The sequence below is a fragment of the Delphinus delphis genome, chromosome 15, assembly GCF_949987515.2.
Source record: "Delphinus delphis chromosome 15, mDelDel1.2, whole genome shotgun sequence".
Lineage (NCBI taxonomy): Eukaryota > Metazoa > Chordata > Mammalia > Artiodactyla > Delphinidae > Delphinus > Delphinus delphis.
Window position 1 is genome coordinate 49,096,793 of NC_082697.1, and position 24,387 is coordinate 49,121,179.

The window sequence follows — 24,387 nt, forward strand, 5'->3', positions numbered from 1 at the left end:
CAAAGAAAATAAACAGAGACCAGAGGAAAGACGGAGCCTACGTGGCTTCCCCGACCAGTCAGACATGAGGCCCACTCAATAGTGGGCCTTAGCACAGCCCTGGGAGCCCTCCTGGCCCCCGTACCCAGCACCCTGCCGCCCACTTCCTGACTCTGGATGCTGGAGTCGTTTCCAACCGTGGCAGCCTCATGTCTCAACCCACAATCCTTCTGCTCAGTGCCACACGTGCTGGAACTGGCAGGGCCCAACCCCCAGAAGTCACATCCATCTTCACCCAACACCTACTCCTCACTGAGCTCAAGCCTCACCATGTCCCAGGCCCGCATGTGCGTGCGGGGGGCTGGCCTGGGCACTGTGGGGGTCCCTGCTCACACGGAGGTGTTGGGGACGCACCACTGCACACTGTTCACAGAGGCCTGCAGTGGGAGCTGTTGGATGGGAGGCTTGCCACGTGGCCAGAATCACTACCCCAAAGGGACAGCAAGTCCACTCCTGAGAGCACTTCCTCCATCAAGACCTTTAACTGATTAAAGGTCACACCTTCTGGACGAAACAAACCATCCCAAATGTGACCGGCATACCACCTGCTGAAACAGCATATCTATCCGTGCACACACTCGTGGTCCTCGGCATTAAGGAAAACGTGCTTTCCTCCTGCCCACGGGGAGGCAGTTGGTGGTGCAGCCACCTGGTCTTTAAGGCAAACGTGCGCTGCTTCCTCGGCCCTGCACCCCTCGCCACGCTCACCCTGCTCCATTTCTGCACGTGCAGCCCCGCAGCACTTGGGAGCTCAAAACCCTCCGGGCCATGGAAACCTTCCGGGCCTGGCCACTTCAGGGTCTGAGGCCAGGGGGCCTAGAAGGGCAGAAGTGTGACGGAGGGAGGGGACTGCCGCGCTGCCCAGGGTCCCCGCCCTGCCCATGCCACTCTCTTCCCTGAAGAGACCATCCACCGTGCACGCATCGGTTACCACGGGAACCGCAGCACTGGTCCTCAGTGAGCAGAGGCCGACGCCCACTCGTACCTTGGCCCTTCCTCCCCGGCAGGTCTAAGCCCTCCACCTGCCTCTCCCCAGCCCACAGGCCACAGCTGCCACGTATCTTAATTCCTACACTGCAGTGCCTCCAATAGTGCTACGTAATTCATCCAGACTCTGCAGTTGTTTCCAACTGAAGGGCTGGTCAGAAGACCCTGATTCTGGAAATAGGAATCCCGCCTTCCTCTGTTTAGGGGAGCAGAGGGGGCAGTGTTGCTTCCTTCTCTGGGGTCTCCATCAACTCTTCAAGGTGAAAGAAAATCCAGAAACCTCTTGTCTCAAGGTCTGGCCCACGCTCACCCCATCACTCACAGACGTGGTGTGAGGAGAGCTGCGGCTCGGGCTTGGCCCTGGTGAGCTCGCCCCGCCTGCCGGACCCACCTGCCCGTCGTCGTCAGCAGGAACCGGCCCCACTCCGCCTTCGGCTGGTTCTGTGACCACGCCTGGCTTCCACACCTGTAAACCGAGGAGAGCAGACCCAGAATGAGCCCCACAGGCCCACGCACATTGCTAAGTGGGAGCGGGCGGCCTCGTCCTATGAGCAGGAGGGCAGAGTCCTGCTGCCCTGGAAAAGCATCAGGAGAAGTGGGCTCTGGTTCCTGTCCTCTGTTTTTAAACCCACAGAAAATAGTATAGTTATGGAATTCATGGGCAGGAACCACAACGATGCTGAATGAGTGTAAGAGAACATGGCTGACCTTCCCCACGCTGCTTCTGACAGAGCTTCTCTCTCTCTAAGCAAACGCGAGGATTTAACTTTCAGAATACGTAATTCATTTGTATATTCAAACATAAGAAAGGTTAAAGGTACACCCCGGTGAACAGCGGGGTTTATCATCCCCACTTCAGAGGATGAGGGGAGCTGCCATCTGGTTTGCTCGGCCGGCCTGCAGGAACACGGACGCTGCGTCCCCTGTGCTCCTAAAACCCTGGGTCCCTGAGAGAAGGCACATGATGTCTTGCACACAATTACAGAGCGCAGTGTGAGGGCTTCTGACACGCGTCCACCCTGTGCGGCCGCCACCATGACCAAGAGGATGAGTGCGTCCACCGCCCCCAGTTTCCTTGTGCCCCTTCCGATCCCCTGTCCAGCCCCACCCCCACCCATCACTGTGTTCTCTAGAATCTCACACAGGAGCACACGCCCCCTCTCATCTGCTTCTCCTGCTGGCACATGGATCCTGCAGTCCATGCACGTCGGCCCTCTCATGCTGAGTGCTGCCTGAGGATTGGCGTGCTGCAGCGCACCCTCCACCGCCCGGTAACCGCTCTCCTCTGGGGTTGTACGGCTCCACATCGGGCCAAGGCCAGCGCCCACCCTTCACTGCACCAGCTCCAGCGGCAGGGAGTGCGGTCTATAGAATCACGTGGAGGGAGGGCACCCAGACCAGAGCTCTCTCCCCCCCACCCTCTGGGAACCCAGCACTGAAGGAGGAGCTCCCACCCAGACCCCAACAGACATGCGGGGCTCGCCCCGCGTCCGTCCCCACCCATCAGAAGGAAGGCAGACAAGGCAACTCCTGAACAAGGCCACTTGACCCCAAAGCTCATCTTCTCACATTATAGCGCCCTCGAAACCACAGAAAAACGACCAAGACAAAGGCACAGATGGCAAGGACACTTCCTCATTTCACTTGTAAGTCCAACTTTTTTTCCCACGTCACGTGGCTCACGGGATCTTAGTTCCTGGACCAGGGATTGAACCCGGGCCTTTGGCAGTGACAGCCCATGTCTTAACCACTGGACCGCCAGGGCCCAATCTGCCCTCACCACCACTTACCAGCTACTAACCTTGGGCAGGCTCCTCCCCTGCAAAGTGGACCTACAAGGGTCGCCTCTTTGAAAGGAGTCCAAGCATCCTACAGAACAGCACAAACAAGGCGATGCCGAGGGCCAGACTATGCAGAAGGCCCTCAACTCAGACGGGTCCCCACGCTGTCCTGCACGGTGCCCCACACAAGGAACAGGACAAGGCTGTGTGGTAAAGGCTGCAGGTCACAGTCAAATCCCACAATTCCACCTAACTTCCTGTACGATGCTTAACAAAGCATATTCAAGGCTCTGAAGTCAGAAGAACATCATACTCAACGGAGGCCAAGCACTCCTGACTTGAAAGATTCACAGAGAAGAAAGCTGGGGCGGGGGGGTCCACCTGTTATAATTTCCTCTTTGCCACAAATCTTTTATGTAGCTATGCTACGCAAACCAGTAACTCTTTGTAATAACTGTTGAAAATTCACAATGTGGGTGAGGTGGATTATGGAGCCCATCTTCCCAGGGAAGATTACACGTGTCGAGAAGACTCCGGAGGGATCCACATAGAACAGTGCTACCTGTGAGCAGTGGGGTATCAGATCGTTTTTCACTTATCTGTATTTTTCAATTTTCCTGCACCAAATATATTTCTTATATAACTTTGATAATAACATGTCCCTGGATGTTTATTGCTGCAGAGCAGTTGTTGGTATCTATGGAACAATATATATGAAGACCACTTTGAAAATTATAAAGCGCTATACAGAAGTCACATCTGGAACTTGCTAACGAGAGCTCAAACATGGTGACAACCAAACCAGAAACCCCGTTCCTCTCTGCTTAGTGTAAACACTGAAAATTTAAATCAGCTTTTCTCTGCTCACAACCGCTTTCTCAAATGTCAGCAGAAATCTCTTCAGGACCTGGACTTACACAAATGTTTCATATCAGATTTTTAGGTTACATGGATTTGATGAAGAGGAAGTTTATGTGGTAGTATTTTTTTTTTTTTTTTTTTTTTTTTTTTGGCGGTACGTGGGCCTCTCACTGTTGTGGCCTCTCCCGTTGCGGAGCACAGGCTCCGGACGGGCAGGCTCAGTGGCCATGGCTCACGGGCCCAGCCGCTCCGCGGCATGCGGGATCTTCCCGGACTGGGGCACGAACCCGTGTCCCCTGCATCGGCAGGCAGACTCTCAACCACTGCGCCACCAGGGAAGCCCTGTCCTTTACTTTTTTGTTCAAACAGATTCATGGTGAAAATTAAAATTTCAAATTTCTTTTAAGGAACTTTTAAAGAGTAACAGTTAAGTAAAGAAAGGCTTAACAGTTGGAAAAATTTTGTTTAGCATAGTATTAATTGGGTGAAAAAGGTGTAAATTATGTCAAAATGAGAACGTGATATAATTAGAAATAAAGGGCTGAAGGATATTTCCTTCAGTTAAGTAGTGTAACTGGAACTTTTTACTCTTTAACATGTCTTTTATAAATGCATGGTTAATAATTTTATTTGTTGTCAGTAATTAATAGCTTATTAACATTTTCCTCACCTCTGATAATGAATCTTAAATTACAAAAAAAAATTGTCTAAAAGCTTTAACTTAAAAATGAAACTAGATATTGAAATAAATTTGATACTTTTTTATAAAAAAAACAAACAAATGTTTTCATCTGTTTTAAGGCACAAGATAGCTACCAAGGAAATGAGATCTTTTAAGGGGCCAAAGCATGAGAAAAAAAAGGAAAACAGACAGGCAAGTCAAACATACGGTCCCACTTTTCCCCTTGAGGTTCTCAAGCAATGAATTCCAAGCTGAGAATGTGAAAACTTCCAGAATTCTTAAGTGGGTGTTCCAAGTGCACCAAAGATGTGGGCCCTGGTGAAAACCTCAGGCCTTCAGTCAGGACCCCAATGGGCTATATGCTAGGAGAAGGGATGAACCTGAAATAGACCAGCCTGCCCAAAGACTGAAGTCCTGTGTTCAAATCAGATTGGTTCCTGGCTGGAGTAAAGTGACAGGTCCCCACACTAAAGGCCAGTCAGAAGCAAAAGTAAGCCCTCACTGGAGAAAATTACGATCAGGAACTTCAAACGATCTCTGAATTTTTCATATACAATGTCTGGTGTTCAATAAAAACTGCCCAGCATACTAGGAGACGGGACCAACTGACTCAAGAACAAAAGAAAAACAGACAACAGAAACAGAACCACAAAACACCCCAATTTTAAAATTACAGGACATTAAAATATATGTGATTAATGTGTTCAGTAAGTTAAAAGACAAGCTGGAGAGTTTGAGCAGGGGACAGAATATTTAAAAAAAAAGAATCAAATGAACACTAAAACTGAAAAATATAACAAATGAAGTTAAGAACTCCACAGACAGATGTAACAGTAGACTACACACAACTGAAGAGAAATTAGTGAATGGTACATAGGTCTGGAAAATATGCATACTGAAGCATGATAAGGACAGAAACTACTGAAAAGACTTAAAAAGAAGAAAGGTATGACACATGAGTAACTGGAATCCCAGAAGGAGAGGAGAAAGAGAGAATACAGCAGAAGCAATATTTGAAGAGCTAATAACTGAGAACTTCCCAAAATTCACGAAAATCATCAAGCCAGAGATTCAAAAAGTACTTCAAACCCCAAGCCAGATAAATAGACATGATAGTAAAACTTCAGTAGTTTTACCAAAGACACAGAAGAAAATCTTTAACGGTGGCACCAAAAAATGACAAATTACCTTGGACGGTGCAGCTGTAAGACTAAGAACCCACATGCCGCGGGCAACTAAGCCCGCACCACAACTACTGAGCCTGCACGCCGCAATGAAAGATCCTGCACACCTCAACAAAGATCCCGCATGCTGCAACCAAGACCTGACGCAGCCAAATAAATAGATAAATAAATACATACATACACATACAAAAAAAATAAACAACAACTGCATAAAAAGCAATGGGGGAGTACATAACTTCTTTTAGTTTAACCTTTAGTCTTTACATTTTCCGGTAAGTGACAAAAGAACCAACTTACACTCAAATAGGTCAGGGATGCATGCTGTAATCTCTAGAGGGACCACTTAAAAAGTAGTAGTACAGGGCTTCCCTGGTGGCACTGTGGTTAAGAATCCGCCTGCCAAAGCAGGGGACACGGGTTGGAGCCCTGGTCTGGAAAGATACCACATGCCACAGAGCAACTAAGCCCGTGCACCACAACTACTGAGCCTGCGCTCTAGAGCCTGCAAGCCACAACTACTGAGCCCGCGAGCCACAACTACTGAAGCCTGCGCACCTAGAGCCTGTGCCCTGCAACAAGAGAAGGTACTGCAATGAGAAGCCCACGCACCGCAATGAAGAGTAGCCTCTGCTTGCCACAACTAGAGAAAGCCCATGCACAGCAAGGAAGACCCAACGCACCCAAAAGTAAAAATAAATTAAAAATTTTTAAAAATAGTAGTACATAAATGTAGAACAAGCTAACAGAGGGGGGCATTTGAATAACAAAAAAAATTTAATCCAAAAGAAAGGAGAATGAGGAGGAACAAATAAAACATAAATACTAAAAGATAGCTTTAAGTCCAAATATATTGGTAATTATTATATATTAAATATAAATCAACTAAATATGCCAATTAAGAGTAGATCATCTGGGGACTTCCCTGGTGGCACAGTGGTTAAGAATCCACCTGCCAACTCAGGGGACACGGGTTCGATCCCTGGTCCAGAAAGATCCCACATGCCGCGGAGCAACTAATCCTGTGCACCACAAATACTGAGCCTGCACTCTAGAGCCCATGAGCCACAACTACTGAGCCCACATGCTGCAACTACTGAAGCCCGCGTGCCTAGAGCCCATGTTCCGCAACAAGAGAAGCCACAGCAATAAGAAGCCCACGTACTGCAACGAAATGTAGCCCCCACTCGCCACAACTAGAGAAAGCCCGCGCACAGCAACAGAGACCCAACGCAGCCAAAAATCAATCAATCAATAAATAATTTTTTTTAAAAAGTAGATCATCTGGATTTTTAAAAAGCTATCCATATCCACCTTATAAGAGAAATAACTTAAATATAAGAATACAGAAAATTGGGACTTCCCTGGCGGTCCAGTGGTTGGGACTTCACCTTCCAATGCAGGGGGTGCGGGTTCAATCCCTGGTCGGGGGGCTGGAATCCCACATGCTTCACGGCCAAAAAACCAAAAAACATAAAACAGAAGCAATATTGTAACAAATTCAATAGAGACTTTAAAAATGGTCCACATAAAAAAAAATCAAGAAAAAAAAAGAATATAGAAAATTTCAGAATTCCGGGCAGTCCAGTGGTTAGGGACCTGCACTCTCACTGCTGAGGGCCTGAGTTCAATCCCTGGTCGGGGAACTAAAATCCCACAAGCCACACACTGCGGCCAAAAAAAAGAATACAGAACATTGAAAATAAAAGACTGAAATCTCTTCACGAGAAAAAAAATTTTTTTGTAACTACATATGGTGACAGATGTTAACTAGACTTACTGTGGTGACCATTTCACACTATATACAAATATCGAATGGTTATGGTGTACACCTGAAACTAAGAGAATGTATGTCAATTATATCTCAATAAATAAATAAAAGATTAGAAAACACATAAATCATGCAAATACTTTTAAAAGAAAGTTGGGGTAGCTATACCAATATCAGACAAAGTAGATTTTTAAGCAAAAAGCAATATTAGATATAAAGACATGTTATAATAATAAAATGGTCAATCCACAGAAACAAGTAACAACTCAATGCGTATGCATGTAAACTATGGACTCAAAACACACAGAGCAAAACTGGACAGAAAAAACAACAACAGACAAATCCACATTCATAGTGGGAGACTTCAACCAATAAATTCAGCCTCGACATTCAACACTAGTGGCATATTGAAACACATAAGCCATATCTTGTTTCTGAATCCTTAATAAAAGGAATCAGATAGAATTTCTCACTTGATCTGATTTTTTTTTAAACTAGATTTCTTTATCAAAGGTGGGAGGCCAAAAAGGGTAAAACCAATGCAGAGGTAGCTCCTGGCTGTGACATGAACCACAAGGGAAGCAGCGGCTTCCTTGAGATAAAGGTCAGGGGTCTCAGGACGGGGATGTGAACGCTGTACTCAAGGGCACAGGCGGGCGGGTGGATTCCGCACATCTTGCAGGTGTTTTCTAAGAACTCGAGTCATTTCTTTCAGTACATATTTATCAAGAGCAGACCTGCAAGACAGTATCTTAAGCCAAGGACAAATAAGACTAAGACACAGTCCTTCTCAAAGGGCTCTGAGCTGTTTAAAGCTCAATCTGAAAGCCATTTCAATGTGCTTTTACCATCTCCCACCAGCACAACTCAGGGTCCCCAACAATCTCCAGGCTGCTAGACGTAAGGACACCAGCCCCCATCTCACATCACCTATCAGCAGTGCCGACGGCTACTCAACCCCTCTTTCTTGGTGCACTTTCTTCATTTGGTCTCCAAGACCCCATACTCCGCTGGTTTCCTCCAACCTCACTGCCAGGTCTCTGCAACCCTAGGCAGTGGAAAGCCGCCAGAGGCCTTCTTGTCTCTATCTACGTTCGCTCACTGGGGGGGTCACAACAAGGCTCACGGCTCCAAATACCATCAATACACTGACAATTTGAGAGAGACCAAAGCAGAAGCCGCAGTCTCAGAAATGCCAAGTCACCTCTCTGCGCTCTCCTCCCACCCCTCGCCCCTCGGCCACTCTGCCCCAGCTAGGCTGCCTTTCCTACTTGCTCTTCCCTCGTCCTCCTCCAGGTACACGGTCTGTGCTCTCACCTTCTTCAGGCTTTGCTCAAAAGTCACCCTCCAGAATGAGACCCTCTCTGGCCACTCCTGTGAAAATGGCTCCCTCTGCCCCAACTTAAACTGCACCATCTGAAATGCTCAGTATTTTAGTTGCGTTCTCATCTTGTATCTCCCCCTGTTAAAAGTGTAAGCTCCACAATTGGAGGGATTTTTTTTTTTTTTTTTTTTTTTGTGGTACGTGGGCCTCTCACTGTTGTGGCCTTTCCCGTTGCAGAGCACAGGCTCCGGGCGCGCAGGCTCAGCAGCCATGGCTCACGGGCCCAGCCGCTCCGCGGCATGTGGGATCTTCCCGGACCGGGGCACGAACCCGTGTCCCCTGCATCGGCAGGCGGACTCTCAACCACTGCGCCACCAGGGAAGCCCAATTGGAGGGATTTTTATCTGCTTTGTTCACTAGTGAATCTCCAGCTTCTAGAAGAGTATATGGCACATGGAGGACACTCAATGAACGAATGAATCTGTATTTCTGTCAATTCTCCTTTTAAAGGGGCAGCTGTATTGGGGCCACACAGAGTCATCTTTTCCTGTCTGCTCAGACACAGCTTCTCTTGGTCATATGTGGACCGCTGTCCTTGAGCCCCCCTTTTGTTCTCCAAAACTCCAAAACACCGATCGTAATAGTCTGCTGAGAACATCCAGTTATTTTACCAGCAAAACGAGTTTATTCAGGAATAGCAGAGAATTGCAATTCAGGACGACAATGCTATAGCAAAAACTACAGGCAAGTCCAGCAAACAAAAGAGAGGAGTGTTACTTTATAGAGAAAAGGAGGAAGCTGAGAGGGGTGCTTTGAACCAAAGTCCCTTGGAGGAAAGCAAGAGTTCAGGGTGGTGATGGATTCCTATTGGCTGAGCTGCAAGGGTTCCAACAGGCTGGGCTTGGCGCTGGGCAAGAACTCTTCCTTCCTCCTGCAGGGGCAGTAAAGTAGATACCTCCCTGCTGGGAATGCAAGGTACCTCTCTTCCTGCACGGTCTCTAACTGAGGTGGAGTGTAGGGCATCAGAGCTCCCCTTCTGGACTCCAGACTTTAAATGAGGTTTCCTTTATTCAGTTTCACAAGTCCACTGCCAGCATAGGGATCAACTGTCCTCAGATGAACAAACAGTCCTCAAGAAGATTCAGTAAGAAATCCAAGAATTACACAAGAATGAGATACAGCATCCATATCTTCCCCAAGACACCAACCCTTCAGCCGTGCCTAATTCAGGCAAGCTTAACACACAGAACAAATGTGCTCCTGACAAGTTATATGTATGCATATAATTTTTATCCACTGAATAATCTCAAGGGTACTAAAGGCATCCCAAAGAGAATTCTCATTGAGAAAGAAAGAATCGGACTTCCCTGGTGGCACAGTGGTTAAGAATCCACCTGCCAATGCAGGGGACACGGGTTCAAGTCCTGGTCCAGGAAGATCCCACATGCCGCGGGGCAACTAAGCCTGTGGGCCACAACTACTGAGCCTGCACTCTAGAGCCCGCAAGCCACAACTACTGAAGCCCGTGTGCCTAGAGCCCATGCTCCGCAACAAGAGAAGCCACTGCAATGAGAAGCCCACACAGCGCAACAAAGAGTAGCCCCCGCTCGCAGGAACTAGAGAAAGCCCACATGCAGCAACAAAGACCCAACTCAGCCAAAAATAAATAAATTAAATATAAATAAATTAAAAATAAATAAACTCTTCCCAAACTGACATGAGTTAAAAAAAAAAAAAGAATCCTTCCACAATGTTACCACCTACAAATTACATATTTTACAGTCATCACATTAGATCATCGCTAAACAGCAGTGCTCCACATCTCCTTTTCCTTCACTGACTTCCCAAAGAATTCTCATTTGTATTTAAAATAAGTTTTGCAAACTAGGCCCAGCTCTATAACCATAGGAAAAAGGAGCAGTCTTTCTCCCACATATGCAGGACTTCTTGACACAACCCACCATGTCTCCCTACTGAGGGGTGGGTAGGGGCATGATGTTAATGTGAAAGTTAATACACAGAACCCTCACTTAAAATGGAGATGGGGGAATTCCCTGGCAGTCCAGTGGTTAGAACTCCATGCTCTCACTGCCAAGCACCCAGGTGCAATCCCTGGTCGGGGAACTAAGATCCCACAGGCTGGGCAGTGTGGCCAAAAAATAAATAAATAAAAATAATAAAATGGAGTTGGGAGGCCAGGAAAGGGAGCCCTCACACCCTACCATCATCAATTGCAGACCCAACAGGAAGAGACATACCTTTGCATCTCCAACATGAAGAAGGACCACCCAGCAGGACCGAGAGAGAATTTCTCTTTGCCTGGCAACAGCTCAGCCAATGAAAAGCCACTGTACTCTGAACTCCCAGTTTCCTCCAATGGGCTCTTTGTTTATAGCAGCCCCTCCCAACTCCTCCTTCTCCTGTATAAAAGAAGTTCCTCTCCTTTGTTCTCTGGACTTGTCTGTGGTTCGCTATAGACTGCATGTCCCAAATTGCAATTCTTTGCAATAAACCCATTTTCTGGTAAAATAACTGGCTGTTATATTGTTTTAGGTCAACACCAGAAAGATTTTTAAATGCTGATCCATGAACAATTAAAAAAAAAAAGATGATTTCGTCTTTTTAGAGTATATATTCAGAAAACAAGAGCAAGAGAAATTTAGTAGAAAGAGCTGAAAACACAACAAAAGAAAACAAACAGAAAATAGGAGAAGAAGAAACAAGATTTAAAGGATCATTCCAAATGGTCCCACATCTAAATAACACAGGCTCCAAAATGAGAAAAGTAATGAGAAGTATTTTGACAGGGACTTTTTAAGCCAATGCAACATAAGGGAAGATTTATGTCAGAAAATCAAATGAAAAAATTCAACAACCATAACTTTAAAACACACACACACAAAAATGGCACAAGAAAGAAAATGCTTGGTCCAACTTGGCTCAGCAATGAAAACACCAAATATGGATGTAAACCAAACCCAGAATGTGTTAATAATCAGGCCAGGTGGTGGGGAAAGGAGAGCATCCACAGAGACTGGCTCAGGGCAGATGCCCCAAGGACAGCAGTATGAGCACATCACTCAGAAAGGGGGGTGTGATGGACTGAGAGTCTACATCCCCCAGATTCTGATGTGGAGGCCCTTACCCCCCCATGTGGCTGTATTTGGAGATGGGGCCTCTAAGGAAGTCACATGGTTAAATGAAGTCATGAAAGTGGGGCCCTGATCTGACAGGATCATTACCCTTAACCAGAAGAGATGCTGGAGAGCTGTTTCTCTCTCCACACAGACACACTGAGAAAAGGCCATGTGAGCAAACCATGAGAAGAATGGAATGAAACCTACCTTGCCAGCGCTTTGGTCTGGGACCTCCAGCCTCCAGAACCGTGAGAAATAAATGTCTGTTGTTTAACCCCCAAGTCTATGATGTTTTGTCCTGGCAGCCTGAGCTAATACACTAGGGTAAGACACAGTTGGAAGCGGCCATCCTGGAAAGGCCAGAGGGTCATGAGACTGCTAAATTTAGTTATCAGCCTTTTAGCATTATTGGAATTTTTCCTTCTCTCCATTGTTTCAATAAAAATTAAAATTAATTAAAATACTGGTATAGGGACTTCCCTGGTGGTCCAGTGGTTAAGACTCTGTGCTTCCAATGCAGGAGGTGCGGGTTTGATCCCTGGTCAGGGAACTAAAATCCAGCATGCCACGCTCAATGTGGCCAAAAACACACAAAACAAAACAAAACTGGTATAGCAGTGCAAACATTAAGAAGACCGAAGATCATACTAAAAGGAAACATTTATATGCATCCTTTTAAAAGAAAAAATATGCTGTTGAAAAACTGCACATAATTCACACCCTCTTGTGATATATCTTTGTATATATTTTAATAACATACTTTCGAATTACAAAGGTTTATGTTTTATAGGAATTTGGAAAATGTCGAAAAACAAAAAGAAGAAAATAGAAAGCCTATGTTCTCTAACCATGCAGAAAAAAAATCCCTGTGCAATCAATCCTGCTATTAGACATTCAAGTTACTCTAACTGCTGGCTATTACACGCAACATTCTTTATGATTTTTTTTTTTTTTTTGCGGTACGTGGGCCTCTCACTGTTGTGGCCTCTCCCGTTGCGGAGCACAGGCTCTGGACGTGCACGCTCAGCGGCCATGGCTCACGGGCCTAGCCGCTCCTCAGCACGTGGGATCTTCCCGGACCGGGGCACGAACCCGTGTCCCCTGCATCGGCAGGCAGACTCTCACCCACTGCACCACCAGGGAAGCCCTATGATTATTTTTAAATATTTGTTCAAGAGAAGACACTGGCCCTACAGACTAAAAATGAGCCGGTGATCCAGAGAGGGTCAATACCAGACAAAAGCACGTTAAAGATTCGAAGGGCACAAGGCTGGATGAGCAGAGGGCCAGGGAATGGGAGCCTCCTGCTGCTGGGGGCTGAGAAGGGTGCCCACCCAGCCACACAACGCAGGGCTCACCTCTATCCATCATCAAAACTGGAGGAGTTTGGTCCAAACTAAAGAGCTGAGTCCAGTTGCTACAAAGAGTTTCACCAGTTCTGAGAAGGCTTGTGGGCTGAGGCTGTAATCCACCCAGGGGAGGGGTGAGGAGGGGTGAGCCTGAAGCCCTTCACATGCACGCACAAGGTCCTGTGAACGGCCTCTTTGAAGACTGCGTTTATTTTCACAAAATCAGACAGCCAGCCTGAGTTCCAGGAAGGGACTGAAGAGATTTACTGAGTTGTTTCCTCAGAGCAAACACTTTTTGGAATTAATGAGCTCTGAGAGGACACTGAGTGGCTCACAAAAACGTGCATTTGTACTGATGTGACATGGGGGAAAAATAAAGCAACGATTTTCTTACACACACACACGTACTCGGCCTCAAGCTGGACTGAAGAAAGAATTATTAGACTGCCTTCCTTTCCTAAATGAACAACCACTACTTGGCCAAATTCCATTATTTCTAATGACTGCTGGGTAAACTGGTGTAAATGAAGTCAGGATTCTAGAAGAGAATAACAGAGCCAGTGAGTATGAATCAAATTCCAGCCTCTGTGACGCTAACTGATGCACAAACCTGAGAACTGGCTGATCCCCCAGCAGCTGATGCACAGAAGACACACGTGACCAGCCGCCAGCCCAGCCTCCCCAACCCAGCGGCCAGGCGGCAGAACCACGGGCGGCGTGGGCCTCGCAGACCGCTGTCTCTGTAGGCACTTCCCTTTCATAAACCCACCAACGTGGAGCCCCAGACAAAGGGGCCTCTCTATTCCAAAATTCTTCAGGCTGACAGCTAACTGCACTTCCCGGACTTTGTCGAAACATGTCATCAAAGACTACAGAGTTTTGGGGCTTCCCTGGTTGTCCAGTGGTTAAGAATCCGCCTTCCAATACAGGGGACGTGGGTTCAATCCCTGGTCGGGGAACTAAGATCCCACATACCGTGGGGCAACTAAGCCCATGTGCTGCAACTAATGAGCCCATGCGCCAGAACTAGAGAGAGGCCCGCGCGCCCCCTGCGCTGCAACGAAAGATCCCACGTGCCGCAACTAAGACCTGACGCAGCCAAAAATAAATAAATAAATGAATAAATAAACAAACAAATATTAAAAGAAAAAGGCTGGGCTTCCCTGGTGGCGCAGTGGTTGAGAATCTGCCTGCTAATGCAGGGGACACAGGTTCGAGCCCTGGTCTGGGAAGATCCCACATGCCGTGGAGCAACTAAGCCCGTGAGCCACAACTACTGAGCCTGCGCGTCTGGAGCCTGTGCTCCACAACGAGAGGCTGCGATAGTGAGAGGCCCGTGCACCGCGATGAAGAGTGGCCCCCGCTTGCCACAACTAGAGAAAGCCCTCGCACAGAAACGAAGACCCTACACAGCCAAATAAATAAATAAATAAATAAATAAAAAGGAAAAAAAAGAAAAAGGCTACAGAGTTTTATATGACTAAAACAGAGAAAAAATATTTTTTGACTCTCCTGTAACTAGTTTAAAAACTTTTATTAGCCAGCCTCCCCCCCCCCCACTGATAGGCATGTAAAATGCTCACAGTGTGCTGGTACCACAACAGGGTCTCCCGTGGACACGCTGTGTCACAGGAGCCTGGGGTGCAGTCCAGGGGCAGTGGGAAGTCCCCGCGTCGTGGAAGAAGGAAGAGCGTAGTCAGATCTGCATCTAGAAAGGTCCGTTTGGGCACTGTGGGGAGAAAAGACTGAGGCAGAGGCTCACCCAGAAGGCTCTGCGTGTCCAGGAGGAGGGTGGGGGGGCCGGAGTGCAGACAGCAAGAGGCAGAGGGTTCAGCATACATTCGGATGGGGAATCACGTGGACCACGTTGACCTGGTAGATGGTGGTGCCACTTCTGGAGGTAAGGATGGCCACGAGAGGAGCAGGTTTGGGGTGGGGAATTAACATGCCTCACTCTCAGGAAATATGATTATTAAAATCGAGATGTGTCATTCGCTACTTTGAAATCATTTGTAACCCAGATACAAATTTCACCAACATCTAGCAGACCACTAAGTTCAGATGATGATGAAGAACCACACAAGGATGTGAAACTCCCTGAGCACCTGCTGTGTGCACTGAGCCTGCTGTGTGCGGGCACCCCTAGGGGTCAGCTCACAGAACCTCCCTGACAACGTCATTGGGCAGGCCCTTACTTCATTGTCCCCATTTTTACAGAAAAGCTCAGAGAGGTGAAGCAACTTCCCCACCATCACACAACCAGGAGAAGGCTGACCCAGAAGACACAGCCTGTGGAAAAGTCACCAAGTGAGGGGTCCTTAAGTGAGACCACTGAGATAAATGTTCTCCCATTCAGCCAGCAAGGGGAATGGGAAGATTTGTAAACTCCTGTCTTTTTGTTTTTTCAGTTGCGCCACATGGCTGTGGGATATTAGTTCCCTGACCAGGGATTGTATCCAGGCCCTAGGAAGTGAGAGCGTGGAGTCCTAACCATTGGACCGCCAGGGAATTCCCTGTCAACTGTCTTGAGAGCCCCACAGCTGCACACTAGGGCCTGTCTGAAAACATCTCCAGTGAACAACCTTGGGATCATCTGTTCAGTTAAAGGAATTCATCCAGTTGGACAAGTTACATACCTGGAAGGTGACAAGGGACTGGCAGCAGGGCCATGCTCTCTTCCCTAGCTTTGTGCCCCACATTTAAGAGTGACTAAAAGCACAGCAGTAGGAAGAAAGAGGGGGAAGGCCACAGGGAGAGCCACACTTTACAAATGAGTCACCTTCCATCACAAATGACCTAAAAATTCAACAGTGAAGAGTATTTGCTGAAGGTCAAATCAAACAGGCTCACTATTAACGGGACCAGTGTCCTGAGACCCCCACCACCAGGGCCACCGCCACCCTTTGGACTGGAGCCCCTTGGCAGCCAAGTGCCAGAGTCACCGCCCCAACCCCACCCGCTGCACTGGAATGCCAACCAGAAACCCCAGATCAATCTCACTTTTCCACCTTCCACATGAAACTATACACATTTGGGTGCTTCCTCTTTTTACATTTCCTTTAAGCCATTTACCAGAAATACAGTTGATAAGGCAACAAACAAGTCAGGTAGTTCCTCAGTCTGGAGAGGAAGGGTTAGTCACCCACCCTTCAAAGGACCCACAAGTCGCTGAGTTATTCCTGCTACAAACACCATCTGTGCTCCACTCTCCGGCCACGGCCGCGATGACCAGCCCTGACCAAGAGTGCCTCACTGGCTGGCCCACCAGGAAGCCATAAGGAAATATCAGCTGGACCCTGTCCTCAGGGAACTTCTCAGTGAGGGAGGTAGTGAAGAGAAATGGAAAGCATCTGCTGCTGTTAGACATTAAAAGCAGCAGTGAGGGACTTCCCTGGTGGTCCAGTGGTAAAGAATTGTCTTCTAGGACTTCCCTGGTGGCACAGTGGTTAAGAATCCGCCTGCCAATGCAGGGGACATGGGTTCGAGACCTGCTCCAGGAAGATCCCACATGTCGCGGAGCAACTAAGCCCGTGCGCCACAACTACTGAGCCTGCGCTCTAGAGCCCGCGAGCCACAACTCCTGAAGCCCGTGCGCCTAGAGCCCATGCTCTGCAACGAGAAGCCACCGCGATGTGAAGCCCACACACTGCAACGAAGAGTAGCCCCCGCTCGCTGCAACTAAAGAAAGCCCGTGTGCAGCAACAAAGACCCAATACAGCAATAAAAAATATATATATAAAATGAATAAATAAATCTTTTTTAAAAAAAGAATTGCCTTCTAATGCAGGGGACGTGGGTTTGATCCCTGGTCAGGGAGCTAAGATCCCACACACCACGGGGCAACTAAGCCCACGCGCTACAACTACTGAGCTCACGCTCCTCTACGAGAGAGCCCGTGTGCCGCAAACTACAGAGCTCATGCGCCCTGGAGTCTGCGCGCCACAGCTAGAGAAGAGAAAATCCACACGCCACAACTAGAGAGAAGGCCCACGACCCACGATGATAGCCCACACACCACAACAAAAGATCCTGCATGCCTCAACTAAGACCCGATGCAGCCAAAAATAAATTAAATAAATAAATATTTTTTTTAAAAAAACAGCAGCGATATAGACAAGGTCCTACTGAAGAGCATAGGGAATTGTATTCAATATCCTGAGATAAACCATAATGGAGAGGCTTCCCTGGTGGTCCAGTCGGTAAGATGCCACGCACCCAATACAGGGGGCCCAGGTTCTATCCCTGGTAGGGAACTAGATCCCACATGCATGCCACAACTAAGAGCCTGCATGCTGCAACTAAACATGCCACAACCAAGAGCCCACATTCTGCAACTAAGACCCAGTGCAGCCAAATAAATAAACAAATAAATATTTTAAATGATAAAAAATAGGAATCCCCTGGTGGCACAGTGGTTAAGAATCCACCTGCCAACGCAGGGGACACGGGTTCGAGCCCTGGTCTGGGAAGATCCCACATGCCACAGAGCAACTAAGTCCGTGCACCACAACTACTGAGCCTGCACTCTGGAGCCCGCAAGCCACAACTATTTAAGCCCGTGCTCCTAGAGCCTGTGTTCGCAACAAGAGAAGCCACCTCAAGGAGAAGCCCACATACCACAACAAAGAATAGCCCCCACTCATCACAACTAGAGAAAGCCTGTGTGCAGCAATGAAGACCCAATGCAGCCAAAAATAAATAAATAAATATATTTTTAAAAAATAAAAATAAAAATTGGGTTGCCTTTAAAAAAACATAATAGAAAAGAATATAAAAAAGAATGCATATTTTGGGACTCCCCTGGTGGCACAGTAGTTAAGAATCCTCCTGCCAAGGCAGGGGACACAGATTCGAGCCCTGGTCCAGGAAGATCCCACGTGCCATGGAGCAACTAAGCACGTGTGCCACAACTAGTGAGCCTGTGCTGTAGAGCCCGCGAGCCACAACTACTGAACCCACGCGCCTAGAGCCCGTGCTCCGCAACAAAGACAAGCCACAGCAATGAGAAGCCCACGCACCGCAACAAAGAGTAGCCCTCGCTCGCTGCAACTAGAGAAAGCCTGTGCACAGCAACGAAGACCCAACGCAGCCATAAATAAATAAATAAATTTATTTATTTAAAAAAAGAATGCATATATATGTATAACTGAGTCACTTTGCTGTACAGCAGAAATTAAGACAACATTGTAAGCCAACTGTACTTCAATTAAAAAAAGAGAGAGAGGGGTTTCCCTGGTGGTCCAGTGGTTAAGAATCCGCCTTCCAATGCAGGGGACGTGGGTTCGATTCCTGGTCAGGGAACTAAGATCCTGCATGCTATGCGGGGCAACTAAGCCTGCATGCCACAACGAGAGAGAAGCCCGTGCGACGCAACAAAGAGCCCGCGAGCCGCAACGAAACTCCCGCGTGCTGCAACTAAGACCTGATGCAGCCAAAAAGAAAGAAATAAATTTTTTTTTAAAAAAAAGAGAGAGAGAGACAAAAGAAAACCAGCAGCAATCGCTAAGCACAGGTGGTTGAAGGGCTGAAGATGGCTTGACTCAGGCCTGACCAACCAGGCCCAGCACAGCCCCTGGAGGCCAGGCCAGGCCAAGCTTCTGAGCCTGCTAATGTCTTACAGACCCTGGTCCCCCAGGCCAAAGCATTAAGTATATAAACAGCCAAAACACCTTCAGAGGACCCTCTGCCAATTCACACCAAATTTAAATGGTGCGTATGAACCAACCAAAGTTATGTTCAAAGTTCCACTGAAAAAGGGCAATAAAGACTGTGAAAGTCTTCCACACAAAGAATAGAAGAGCAGCAAGTTATTCTGTGACCCCTCAGCCCTGGGCTCTTTATCCTAGTCACCGCAGGTGACTAGGATAAATGCAGAAAAAGCCAGGGGCATCCCTGTTTTCTCAGTTTTGACAAAGACCCACATAAAAGGCTCATTTACCATCTCTCAAGCCAGCGATCTGAAAAGATCTGAAAAACAGCCGTGTGCACACATGTGAAGCAAATGAGGAGTGTTGCTCAGGCCTCCCGCCAGGGAACAGGGAGCCTGGACGACACCAGTGAGCACAGTGGGAGCAGCCTCCTGGCTGACACACTCCTCCACGCAGAATCAATGCTGAGAGAAGCACCTGCTGCTGCAGGAAACACATCCCCTGAGCTGAGGTTCCCACCCGGCTCCTCCTCCTGGCAGCGGGCATTCACTAGCTGCCTATTCACTACCCACTCTCCTCCTCCCTTTCCCGACCCCAATCTTCCCCTGAAGGACCACTCCCCCTGCTGGGGAGTGGTGATGCTGTTTGAATGGGGCACCCCACTTTTCTTCTGGGGTGGCCCTATTTGGTGTAAGCCCAAGAGCAGAGCCTCAGCCCTTGCACAGTGATTATGCTGGAGTGGGCAGGACACACTGGCACACAGCACCCCCAGCCACTCAGGGCAAACTGCAGAACGTTCCTTCAGTGGGAAGCATCTGTTTACAAAACAAGGGAGCCAACCTGAGAGCGAAGCTGGCCGCAGGAAGGCAGAGGCAAAGAAGCATTCAGAAACGGGACAGTTTCTTACAAAAACGAACGTAATCTCAGCATATAATCCAGCAATTGTGCTCCTTGATATTTTACCCAAAGGAAATGAAAACTCACGTCCACACAAAAACCTGCACACAGGTGTTTACCGCAGCTTTAGTCATAACTGCCAAAAACTGGAACCATCAGGATGTCCTTCAGCAGGTGAATGGATAAGTAAACTGTGGTCTATCCAGACAATGCAATATTATTCAGTGTTAAAAAGAAATGAGCTATCAAGCCACGAAAAGACACTGAAAAACCTTAAAAGCATATTACTAAGTGAAAGAAGCCAATATGAATAGGCTACATACTGTATACTTCCAGCTACATGGTATTCTGGAAAAGGCAAAACTGTGGAGACAGTAAAAAGATCGGTGGTTGCCAGGGGTTGGGGGCTGGAGAGGTTAAACACGCCGAGCACAAAGGAAACTACCCTGTTTAGAGTGATAGATACAAGTCACCGAGAGGGAACCCTAATGTAAGCTATGGACTGTAGGTGATTAGTGTAGGCTCATCAGCTGTAACAAATGACCACCCTGGTGGGGGATGGTGATAGTGGGGGAGGCTGTGCATGTGTGGGGGGAGGGGTATATGGGAAACCTCTGTACCTTCCTCTTAATTTTGCTGGTAACCTAAAACTTCTCCGAAAAAAGAAATAAGTCTTTGAAAGAAAAATGGCTGGAGTCCGAATCAAACCACATCTGAAGCTGGGCCTGCCTCTGGACTTTTCACTTACCTGAGCCAACCAATCCCCTTCAGTGTTTAAGCCGGGGTGGGCTGGCTTTTCTGTGACTTTCACACTAATGCATCCTAACTGCACACCCTTGCAGAGCACGTAGAATGTGCTGGACTCCATATCCTGCTAGTGCTGATGAACAATGACCCTGACACAGGGGACTGTCCACCCGCACAACCGCAAAGGCAGCCCCCAGAAGGACGGGGTCTGAGCACAGGCAGGACTCGTGAGTGCCAGACTCCCACGGCCACCAGCAGCTCCACGAGAGGCAAGTTAAAAACGAGCATGTACGAGTCCTTACAGCAACATATTCTATTAATTTGATAGTAAAGGTTATTTATTACAAATAGAGCAAACCAAAGAGAAAAAAAGCAAAGTTGCTGCTATGACCGGCCCCCGACTGAGAACTGAAAAGTGTGCAGACTGGCTGGTTGGGGGAGGGGTGGCACGCAGGAATTTCTAAAATTAGAAATCAGAATTGAGCTCAATTTGTTTTTCCCTGCAGCCCAGGCCTCAAATTTAATCCCATTTTTAAACTGTTCTAATCAAATATGACAACTTAAAGGTTAGGTCTGAAAAGCTGTGTCAGTTACTAGCCTTACCTAACAGGATAATTTTATAGTATATTCTGCCCTAAAAAGATTGCTAAATCAATAAGGTTTAAAGACAGTGTGAGCAAAAGGCCCACAAAAATTACCTAAGCAGTGTATCTTCAATCACATCACTTAAAGGACATTTAAACCTTAAAAATGTTTAATCCTGTGTTTTATCAGCAAGTGACCAATTTCTCTGCCACAGTAAGCCTGAAGAAGTGATCTGCGCTTTTACTAACTCCATGGGAGAGGCCCAGCACTTGGGGATGTGCTTGCAGACTCTTGATTAAATCAGCAGGGCCACAGGAATTCCAGGCTTTCAAAGTTTCACAGGCAGGAGTATCCAGAACCAGCTACAGGGAAATGAGTGAGAACCGAAGTGCCCACTAAAATCGGCAACAGGCTCCAACTTGAGACCAAATAAACTTCCAGCAACCACAGAAAAGAGAACGAAGAAACAGGTTTCCAAAGTGGTAACAACTTCCCGATAGCACCACTCCACGCCTCCAAAGCCGCATATGTGCCCACGTGCAAAGACTGTGATCACAACTTCAGAATGCTGGGAACTGAATACACAACAGCACAACTCATTTTCTTGGCGGGAGAAAGGTCCAATCCTGGAGCCACAACCACTTTGGAAGTTCCCAAAGTGCTCGGACAACTTGAAGCACATCAGCCTCCTCACCACCACCCCACCCCCCGACCTCTAGGAAGAACCTTATAAGACAGTTACAAAATGCAATGATCCAGAATTCTCTGCGTACTGATGCACTGAAATGTCCACTCTTCTCTTTATTCAGCCAAAAGGATTATGTCTGCCAGGTAAACCACCTTCTGTGCAAGAGGACACAAATTTTACTGCTAAAGGGTAAGGTTTAGGGACTCCCCTGGTGGCACAGTGGTTGAGCGTATGCCTGCCAATGGAGGGGACACAGGTTCGATCCCTGGTCCGGGAAGATCCCACATGCTGCGGAGCAACTAAGCCCGTGTGCCACAACTACTGAGCCAGCGAGCCACAACTACTGAAGCCCACGCACCTAGAGCCCGTACTCTGCAACAAGAGAACCCACTGCAATGAGAAGCCAGTGTACTGCAACAAAGAGTAGCCCCCCCGCTTGCCGCAACTAGAGAAAGCCCGCGCGCAGCAACGAAGACCCAACGCAGCCATAAATAAATAAATAAATAAGTAAATTTATTAAAAAATAAAAAAATAAAAATAAAGGGTAAGGTTTAAATGTCATATCACTTCTAAGAATTCCAATGTTCCTAATGACTTACAAAGCCATATATTTTAGGCTGTTCTTGATAAAAGTGCCCTCAAAATACAAACATTAAAAACATCTAATGACAAACGTGAAGGCATCATGAGTAAAGAGTAAAACCACAATTTGCCCCAGCTCCAGGAGTCCACCCACTTTGGGGCTGAAGGACAAGACCTTTCCCTGCTAGTTCTCCAGGTCTTGGAGGTGAGCACAGAAACGGAGGCCTCGGGTCGGACTCACCTGAACTCTCTGCCTTCGCTGTACCGTCTACTTGAGGAGGCCCTCGGGGCGGCGGTTTCCAGGAGCAGCTTCTGCGTGAGCCTGCCAGGGGGAGCAGGGTCTCTGCCATCGTCTTCGTCTACGTCTTGGTCACATTTCCATTCCTCATCTTCGTTCAAAGTGGGTAGGTATCCAGGTACTCCCTTCCCTGTCCCCGACCCGGAGCTCTGGTCACTGCAGAGCTTTGGGCTCTCCGAGCCTGTCCTCGTGTACTCCAAATAAATATCGGACTTGAGGAACGAGGGGTAGGTGTTCTCCTCCATGGTAGACTGGATTTCCGTCTGGGCCTGGTCGAACATGGCAGGATCAATCTGCTGCTTCATGATGCAGTCCTTTATGAAGCTCTTGGTGGCTGGCTTGGTCTGCCTGGACACAATGCCATTGTTATCGAGGATGTACTTGCGGTAGATAGCTCTGGCCAGCTTCAGCCTCTTCTCCTCATTCGAGTCACAGGGCTCCAGTTTCCTAAAGCCGCTGCAGGCAAACCAGAAGTCCAGGAGATCAGCACAGTCCTCCTGCTTCAGAAAAGTTCTAAACAGGTTTATCCCGTCTTGATCATCCAGTAGGGAGTGCAGCGACTCGGCCCACTTCAAGTACGGAGGGGTGGGCGAAGCGCTGCCCTCAGGCTCGTACCCCAGGTCCAGATCTGAGCGCCTCGGAGTGGCTGTTGAAGTCTCACCTTTAATCCCGGCACCTTTCCCAGAGCAGAAGCTGTGGCTGATGGGCCTGGGGTCCGTGGACACCAGTTCACCCTCCTCACCAGGCACTGGGGGTCGGGGGGCATCTTCGGTGAAACTTGCTCCGAGGTCCAAGGGGAAACCCTGCTCTTGGATATTCATTTTGGGACTCTGTGCGTCAATGAACAATGAGCGCTGCACCCTAATACATCAGTACTTACAGCTCCAAAGTGAATCAATCTGTCCTGTTGAAACCATTAAGAGGACAAGGATTAGGAAAGGTGGGTCCATGGAAACATGACCACAGAGGTTTTCTCAAGACAAGACTCGCAATGATGCCCTCCCGCTCGAACTCAAAGCCAGAAATTCAGTTTAAATTTTCAATCTTTTGTCACAAAAAAGATTTGTACTATATTAGAACAATTTCTGGAAACTTTTCCAACTACAGGAATGCCTCTGGCACTAAGAAATGAATGTCCAGAACACAGAGAGCGCCACTACCCTCAAGTGTCATTCTGTGAGAACAAAGAGAGACTAGCAGCCCATCCCAGCTACAGAGCTGCATGGCCAGTCCCTCTCCTCAGGCTCCAGGAAGGCAGAAGGACTGGAGGAAAGAGAGGTGCTTCTGGTCCTCCCAGCTGTATAAACCTCACATGAAAGACGAGGATGTGTATCTGAGTAGAACAGGGTCGCTGTGATACTCAGATATGGCACATCACTCACCAGAAGGCAGGCGGTCTGCTCTCCACTCCACACTCTCCAGGCCCACAGCCACTGTGCTTCCTGCTGCCCCATTACTTCACACTTACTGTGCCTCACAACATATGCGAACACACAGCAACTTGTTCCTCTAAGTCTCAACACGCCCAAAAGAGCAGTTAACCGTGGGTCGTTTTCAGCATCTTCAAGTGAGTGACCAAAGGACATCACTCACATGCACAGGCACAGGGGCCTTCTCACGCTGCCAATGATGTGGACAGTCTTTTTTTTTTTTGCGGGATCTTAGTTTCCTGACCAGGGATTGAACCTAGGCCCTCAGCAGTGAAAGCACGGAGTCCTAACCACTGGACCGTCAGGGAATTCCCGTGGACAGTCTTAAAAACGCTTCATCAGAAAGCTGCTCTCGACTTTAAAACCTTGCTTAAAAGGAAAGTGTCCTTCTGATAGCAAA

At 47.8% G+C, this 24,387-nt stretch overlaps 1 protein-coding gene across 3 annotated transcripts in view; it reads right to left on the reverse strand.

Moving 5' to 3' along the window:
- The window catches only part of AXIN1 (axin 1), a 53,581-nt gene that overhangs the window by 26,158 nt on the left and 3,036 nt on the right, over positions 1-24,387 (reverse strand). For 2 of the 3 annotated variants that reach the window (XM_060031353.1, XM_060031354.1), the window contains exon 2: positions 22,501-23,461. In XM_060031353.1, the coding sequence (XP_059887336.1) occupies positions 22,501-23,378 (878 nt within the window). In that variant the 5' untranslated portion in view covers positions 23,379-23,461. Of the gene's footprint in view, positions 1-22,500; positions 23,462-24,387 lie in introns of those variants that run through there. The other variant, XM_060031356.1, reaches the window with a different exon arrangement.